Source organism: Maylandia zebra, linkage group LG7 (assembly GCF_041146795.1).
Source record: "Maylandia zebra isolate NMK-2024a linkage group LG7, Mzebra_GT3a, whole genome shotgun sequence".
Lineage (NCBI taxonomy): Eukaryota > Metazoa > Chordata > Actinopteri > Cichliformes > Cichlidae > Maylandia > Maylandia zebra.
In genome coordinates this window covers 52,260,964-52,268,986 of record NC_135173.1, presented here as the reverse complement: position 1 = coordinate 52,268,986, position 8,023 = coordinate 52,260,964, and the positions used below count along the sequence as shown (strand labels likewise).

Below are 8,023 nucleotides of genomic sequence, written 5' to 3'. Positions count from 1 at the left end.
AACTTTTTTGAAAGCAGTTGACTCTCAGTCTTTTAGACATCCAAAATTTCAATAAACATGTCTATTAAAGCCTCATCAGCTCAATTATGATAACAAATTTTCCCTCTGTATTAGTATTTTTATTTTAGTTTGTTTGCAAAATTGTTTCAGTGACTTTTAGCTTTTCTTGAAAATCTAGTTTTTATTTTAGTTAAGGAAAATATTTTTCACATCTAGTTTTCATTTTCAGTTCAGCTTTATTTAACTATAATAACCTTGGCATGAGCACGTCCCCTGCAAGTGTGGCATTATTGTATATTGCACACGTATAACCTGAAAGAGACTGGTCATCTATAGTTAATGTGGGAACCTATGTGCTGGAGTAGCATTACCCAGCACCTTGGCACCACTGACTGGTTTGTAAAGACCGCTGCACTCTTCATTGGCTAACAGCTGGTTAATTCCAAGGCATAAGTCACTGAGCTTCTGGCTTCCTGACATTTAGAATGATAAAAATTTGCAAAATGGACACAAATATGACACAAAAGGAATGACTGAGCCCATAAAATCATCAGGAAAGTGTTTACAGGGGTTAGAGCTGAAGGCAGTTTTCCCACAGACTTCTGTAGGACTAAAGTCTTTTTGCAACCACAGCGATTTGCCCCTTGTGGTCAAGAAATAGAAAGCTACGCCCATGTTTAGTTGTTTAATATTCTCAAATAAACCCTTCTGGCTTTGAACATTGTTCAGGAATGATGGCGGGCCAGTAAAGTGTAGGATAGTGAAAAGGCTCAAATTAATCTTAATCAGTAATGAAATTAATTCAAAATGCACTGATACCCCCATATTGGCCCTGCCATTCACCTATTAGCAATTAAGATGACATTTATGTGTTGTGTGAAGGCTAAATGTACAAATATTTCAAAACACTTCAGTTTTTAAAAAAAAAATTAAATAATCTGCTTCTTGGACACAAGGTGGAGTAGGCATCTATTCCAAATAAAACAAGTAAAATAACACAAGTAAATATTAAAAAACAAACAAATCCACAGACCACTTGCATTTGTGTTTACCTTAAAATCTTAACGTCAGTGTATCCCTATAATTAGTTTTGAATGACAGTTCCACTTTTTAAGTGGCTTATAATGGATCTATACAGTATTAGTCACAGTTTATCAAGTCTCCTGTAAGGATAATTTATACCTTAGCCTTTGTAAAGGTTAGCTTAAGAGTACTAAATTATGTTTTGACATTTGACAATTTGGCTCAAATTAATTCATATTTTAACACACAAAGAAATCTCAGATGCAAATTAGGTCAGTTATTCAAGGGGTAAGCAATAGTCTGGGTTCATGCCTTAAATTAATTATTATTATTAATTTCATGCCTTAAATTAATTAAGACAATTGTAGATCATACATGTTTTTGAATGAGTGCATTTTTGGTATTTTAATGTAGGCGGCCCGTTTTTTTTTTGTTTTTTTTTTTATTCATTCAATAATTCTTCTCTATGGACAAAATAGCTCGTCTGCAGATTGCTGCTGGGATTGGTCGTCGCTTCCACTGTCAGGGGACGTTTAAGTGCTGAGCTCTGCTCTCCATTGGCTGGACACGTGTCTGGGCGTTTCACTGTGGGACTGCCCGGTTGTGTCCGGGTAAGATGGCGTTGGAAGAGCAGTGCTCGGCACCACCTCGATGGCGGTCCATATCTTTGACACACGTAGAGTTCCCCGAGGGTACGTACACTTAGCGTCTTTATGTGTCTGCTGAAGCTCTGTCGACACTGGCTGTTGTGTAATTTTTCGGGCAGTGCGTGTTTTGTTGCTGCTGAATGAACACGGCCGTCGGTGTTGCTGCCAAATTGTGAGCTGCTGTAGAACCAGCAACACAGCGGGAAATGTAACCCGGACTGCAAAATTGTGAGACAGCGTCGCATGCGCAGTTTGTCACAATGTCCACAATGAAGGCTAGTTAGCCTGCTAGCTGTCTTTATATCGTCTTCGGTATTTTCTTTCCGCTCTCTGCTAATACGCCGTGTACTGTAACGGTTATTTGGCCAAACTCAAGTATTTAAAAAATAGGAAAAAAAAGGTATGACTACAGTAGAAATAAATTGGTACTCCTCGGAAAGCATTGTAGCCAGCATTGTAGCTAACATACTAGCTAGTCCCATGGCCTGATACTGATCAGTGTGACTGAATCTCATTGCACGTATATGTTTGAGTTGCACCCAATAATGTGCTCTGTTAGTTTAAATATGGCTTAGCTACTTAACCACACCAGCTTCCTTCTTGTAGCCACAGTGTCTTGGTCATCCGGGTTCACTGAGAGACACAACTTGTCACTCCCACCAGTGACTTCTACTGTTTATGTGCCATTTAATATCTGTAATCTGTTAATGTGTTTTAGATGATCTGACGGGACACTTGCTGGCCTACATCAGCCTCATCCCTATAGCAATTCTTGTGGGCTTTGTTACACTCATAGTGTTTAAACGGGAACTGCACACGGTGAGTCCTGCACATGTACTTGACAAAGTTGTGGTTTTAGAAAGGGCACAATATTTAAAAGTCCGCCTGTGAAACTGTCAATTGTCTCACAGGAACTTGATCAGCATTGTCAGACAGGGCAGAAGTATGCAAACACTCATGCATTGCCTTTTTTTTTTTTTTTCTCATAAAACTAGATTTCCTTCTTTGGAGGGCTTCTCCTGAATGAAGGAGTGAACTGGCTGCTGAAGCACATTCTCAGAGAGCCGCGCCCATGCGCAGGTGGGTGAAGGAACAAGTTTTTTCTTTTTTCTTTTTTTATGTATAGCAGGTTGGGTTGGGCAAGCATTACAAAAATGTAACGGTAGCTAGAGTTCATCTTCTGCTATCAACCACAATATCTATTCAGGCGCACAGCACTGAAACCTGAGACTACAAATTTATCTTGCTATTATCTCTTTATCTCCGAACTGTGTGATGATGGCATCAAGATGATTCGAGAGCCCCAATTTAATATAAAAATTGGCTTATAGCATCTATTTTTTTTTTTCGTCCAAAATTTTTTTGTTTTGTCAAATATTGAATTAGAGCTAAATAGAAGTACCTGTAGAAAATGCCGATATCCACTTCAGCTTTATGAGTAGTTTTATTCTTTTACTAAACCCAAAACAGTGCCTGCACTGGATACGCTGATCAGCCACAACACAAAAACCACTGGTCACCTCATTAAATGGAGAATATTGGGCTGATGGCGTTTCTCTTTAGTTTGTAGTTGCAGTCCACCTAACATGCCACTCCTGCCTTATCCTCTTGGTGAAAGTACTCAGTTTGAGGCTACATAATAGATGTGGCCCAGTGGCTACACCCATCTTTTATTTTGTCCTAACCTCACTACTTGACAAAAACTCCTCAGGAACATAATAATAGGCCATATCCAGCCTCCAAATGTCCCAGGATTCTATCATCATCATTTGCTGGAATAACTGGAAAAAGCTCACTAAAAGACCCCACCCCACAGCACCCAGGGGATCATCTGCCATTGACCCAGAAATCCTGTGCCAATGCTCCATCTGTTTAAGAGTGGGACGTACACATTGTTAGACACATGGTATTATACTTTTGGTTGATGAATACTTCATTGAAGGGGAGAAACGTTTTATTGGCTGATAATAATGGCTTTGTTTTCTTTTGTTTTTTTCCCCTCTTCTTCCAGGTTTTTGGACAAGAGCATTTAATTGTTTTCTTTATGCATGATTAAAAAAAAACTGAATAATTTTTGGGTTTTGTTTGTCATAGCCGAACTGTTGTAAATAAAACCAATATTGTAAATTAATGTTTATAAGATTCTGTTGTCTCTCTGCAGGGGCTCACACAACCGTGCACACAGAGTATGGGATGCCCTCCAGTCATTCCCAGCTTATCTGGTTCTTTGTTGTTTACTTCTTTCTTTTCCTTTATTTAAGGTGAGTTATTTTGTTGTTGTGTGGGGAAGTTTAATGATAGAAACATAGTTGTGAAATAATTCAAATTGCAGCAGCTACTTGACAAAGTGAATTTAGTCTAGCAGTAGGACTAATGCAAACATGCAATGTGTATTGTGTGCATCTCAAACAAGCATTTCATTTCTAGTTTTCATCTGGTGCTCAGTTTGGTTATTTGAGGTCATTACAAGAATGGTTTGGGCTATCAGTAATTATTCCACCTTAACTTTAAAATGTGCCAAACTGCTGTATATTATTATTTATTCTTTTTCCCCGTCAGAATGCATCAAACGAACAATGCTCGATGTGTGGACCTTCTGTGGAGACACATACTGTCCATTATCCTCTTGGGCATAGCCTTATCAGTGTCATACAGCAGGTAAAATCCAATCCCTATCCTCTGCACATATCCCAGATCATTGCTAAAATCTGAAGTTCATAGAAGAGTACTCTAACAAACAGTAATATTAGTACTTGTTTTACTAAAGTTGACCCTCATTATATAGGTCTTATGCATGCACTGTACACCACATCCTTGCCCTTTTTCTTATTAACTGTTTTCTTGGCCCTTGTTATGATAAACAGGAAGGTTGTTTTATTTATTTATTTATTTTTGCTGGTTCAGGAGGTTCCCAGCATGTTATGTGATCATTTGTGACACTAGACTACATGCCTGTACTCTGTTTACAGATGCCCATTCAAGTCTGCACTTTCATGAGCCATCTTTATTTGTTGAGTATGTTTAGGACTTTAGTCCATTCATGACTGTTCAGTAGAGTTACAGAGTGAAGCTGCTTCCCTCGCAGGTGATCTTTGGGGGGGAGGGAGAAACGCGTTATTTCAACAGAAGTCGATTTAAAGTCAAGGAAGTTTTGACCTGAATTGGCAACCATTACTGATGTGATGGGGACGCAGAGCTCAGTGGTTCTGTATTGGCATTTCTGCCAGAAATTGCATAAGCAACACTCGATATACTTGTATATTCTTATAGGGCTTTTTATGTTCTCTTTTCTATAAATAATTGAGATATTGACCTTTTTAAATTAGATGGTGGCAATTATTTGATGAAATGAAGGACTTAAGTTAACTGTCTCAACTTGTGAAGCATGAATGTCAGTAGTGGGTGTAAAACTCAGAGATGACATTTGACCAGGCTGCTCACACTTTGCAAAGAACTTGATTTCCTTTGTAACAGCATCACTTTTGCTGAGCCGATAACACTTTGAAATGGTTTAAAATGCATTTTGATTTTTTTTTTTCTTCTTTTCTCTTACTTACTTACTCATTCTTCAGAGTCTATTTGTTGTATCACACCTGGAGCCAGGTTTTCTACGGTGGAGTGGCCGGTAGTACGATTGGCATAATCTGGTTCTTTATTACACAAGAGGTGCTGACACCAATATTCCCCAAAATAGCTGCATGGTAAGTAGTTCTCTCATTTTCTGCTTCCTTCATGTGTCACAGGGGAGGGCAACTCATCCTCTGCCTGAGTTGCATGAAAATGGTCTAGTATCTATTGTCTAATGTTCATATTTTTCTTTCTTTTAAACAATTCACAGGCCAATATCAGAGTACTTCCTGGTACGAGACACAAGCCTGATCCCAAACATCTTGTGGTTTGAGTACACAGTGACCAGATCAGAGGCACGGTAAGATACTGTGGTGGTGGTAATGGCATTTCACTCGCTTTTCTACATCTGTGATTATCGAGGCCTGACTAAAACACTTGGTGATGGTAGCAGCTAACATGTTGGCAAGCCAGGAATAATTCGTTGCTAATTAGACGTGACACATTTAGAGGTCTTCCTGTTTTCTTTCTACTGTGCCGTTAACTGAATGAAAATTTGACAGGAGTGTTGTTCAGCACTTTCAAAGCTAAGTTCAACTTCAGTAGCGCTGAGAGCTTGAGACAAAAATATTCATGTCACGTAGCTCCCTGCTTAGCAAGACCGTTGATCCATTGAAATGTTTGGTGCTTTAAATATGACTGGGTCTCCTAATATTTTGAGTTTGCTAATTTTCTTTTTTTTTTTCTTTTTTCCTTCCAGGAACAGACAACGAAAGCTTGGAACAAAAGTTCAGTGATCTACAAAGTTCATTTGTGAAACTGAGTTTAGGACCACACGTGCACACAGATACATTCCCATTTACAGACGCAAACAAATGTTCACTCAACCCCCCCCCCCCACCCACCAAAAAATGGCATAAAAAGTAAACACAAAAATGACACTGGAGAACCATCATCTGGACTGACGTGGTTGCAAAGGAGTAAAGGGCAAAAAAACAAACAAACACAAAAAAAATATTTACAGGTGGCAGGAGTGCCTGGACCTGGCCCGGAGCCTACAGCCTGAGCAAGTCTGTCCCCACGCCTCTCCTCCTTGTACAGCTTGCCTAAAAATGCTCTTCAGTGCATGCAAGACTGTGTAAGAGGCATACTATTTAATGATAGATTAATATATTTTAACTATAAACTCGCGCTGACAGTAACGGTGTGTTGCAAGAGCTTCAAGGGGCCAATTACAGGAGCCTTTGCTCAAGTTTCAAACAGATTGATGGGCGTCATTGCAGCATGTACTTAGTGATTCCTTTTTTTTTTTTTTTTTTTCTTCCCTTTAAAAGAAATATTCTGATGGATACTATAGCTGGTGGGGTGGGTGGGTTGATTATGGCTTTGTTAGGGGTGATGTGGAGTCGACCATTTTTCATTGTTATAGACTAGAGAATGAACAGTTTCTAAAATTGGTTATGATGTAGTATAAATATGAAATTGCACTTTGTTAAATTTACAAGTTAAAATAGGACTAACACTAGTTAAGTATCATGAATGACCTTCCCTGTCTTTTTCCCTCATTGGGTTTTGCTTTGTGTCTCTGCCAGTCCTCATAATAATGATATTAGACTCCAAAGCTGATCTGTAAGCAGTGTAAATTTAATGAACCTTCTGAACTAACAAGCTATAAGTTATGGTTTCTGTTCATATCAACCTTTAAGTGGCACAGCAGTGGGTTTGAGTTATTCTTTTGTTGTTGAACACACTTTGGACCGAGGTGTTTTGTTAATGCCTCTTGCATAGTAGCAGCCTGGGAACAGAATTCTGGGATTTGTAATTTTTTTTTCTTTTTTTTTTTTTTTTTCAGCAAGTTTCAGGTCTTTTCTGCAGTTGCGGAGACCCTTTTTAAAATTTTCCTTCTCCCCACTTTTCCCAACACAACATTCCATATCAGATAGTGAGAAAATGAGTGCTGAGGGTGGACTTTTTTTTTTTTTTTTCTCTCAAGACAGGAAAAAATCCTCAGGTCAGTAGCAGCATGTGATTATGCTTATTCCTCAAAGCCTGCGGCAGCTGATGTTGGAAGCTGTCAAGTGAGCGCCGAAGCTGATTTTTAAGTGTCACCATTAGCTCCACAAAGGGAAGTAGATCTATAGTTTGTTTTGTTTTGTTTTTTTTTGTTTTTGTTTTTTCTCGTATCTTGGTTTTTTTTTTTTCCATGTGTAACCTATATCAGGCTGAATAAAAATGTGTTTATGTACAAGTGATGGTCAAATGTCTTACTTTGAAATATAGTGACACCTTGTAATGGCTAACACATTCACTTGACTAGCAAAAGGTTGCTGGTTTGATTCCAGCCCTTTGGGGTTGAGTTAGGAAGGGCAAGGCCAGTGTGAAGTTGCCAAATCAAACATGAACAGCTACCTGCTGTAGTGACCCCACTGTGACCATGGATCAGTGGAAAATGGTTTCATTGCTTACATATAAAATTTTACTTTGTAGCATATTTACGGCACTTAAACAATAAGACAAACACTACTCTGTTTAAAAGAAAAAAAAATGCATTAAAAAAAAAAAAGTTCAGCTTGGTTATAATTTACAATTTGGACTGCTACATCTTTTCCAGCATTCTCAGAAAAAAAACAAAAAAAAAAAACATCCTCACTTTTTCCAGTGGCCCTGAACCTCTTCTGTAGCCTACAAAGTTTTACCAGAATTTACTCAAAACTTTTCAAGCTATTGTGTTTGCAGACATAATGACACACATGCAAATGATGCCAAAGGCATAACCTTGGCTGAAG

General features: G+C 38.5%; 1 protein-coding gene across 1 annotated transcript; it reads left to right on the top strand.

Moving 5' to 3' along the window:
• The first annotated feature begins 1,575 nt into the window (after positions 1-1,575).
• Positions 1,576-7,221, top strand: dolpp1 (dolichyldiphosphatase 1). Its single transcript, XM_024803001.2, has 8 exons — positions 1,576-1,715; positions 2,389-2,489; positions 2,666-2,750; positions 3,832-3,931; positions 4,230-4,328; positions 5,243-5,371; positions 5,509-5,598; positions 5,998-7,221. Exons 1-8 carry the CDS (start codon positions 1,640-1,642, stop codon positions 6,032-6,034), a joined length of 717 nt encoding a protein of 238 aa, XP_024658769.1. The 5' UTR covers positions 1,576-1,639; the 3' UTR covers positions 6,035-7,221.
• Positions 7,222-8,023: the final 802 nt, after the last annotated feature.

What these genes read in the sequence shown, in the direction of transcription:
- dolpp1 (XM_024803001.2), top strand. Translation starts at nt 1,640, where the DNA reads ATGGCGTTGGAAGAGCAGTGCTCGGCACCACCTCGATGGCGGTCCATA. An exon ending in ACACGTAGAGTTCCCCGAGG is followed by an intron (nt 1,716 to 2,388) that starts GTACGTACACTT and finishes AATGTGTTTTAG; the next exon opens with ATGATCTGACGGGACACTTG. An exon ending in AGAGCCGCGCCCATGCGCAG is followed by an intron (nt 2,751 to 3,831) that starts GTGGGTGAAGGA and finishes GTCTCTCTGCAG; the next exon opens with GGGCTCACACAACCGTGCAC.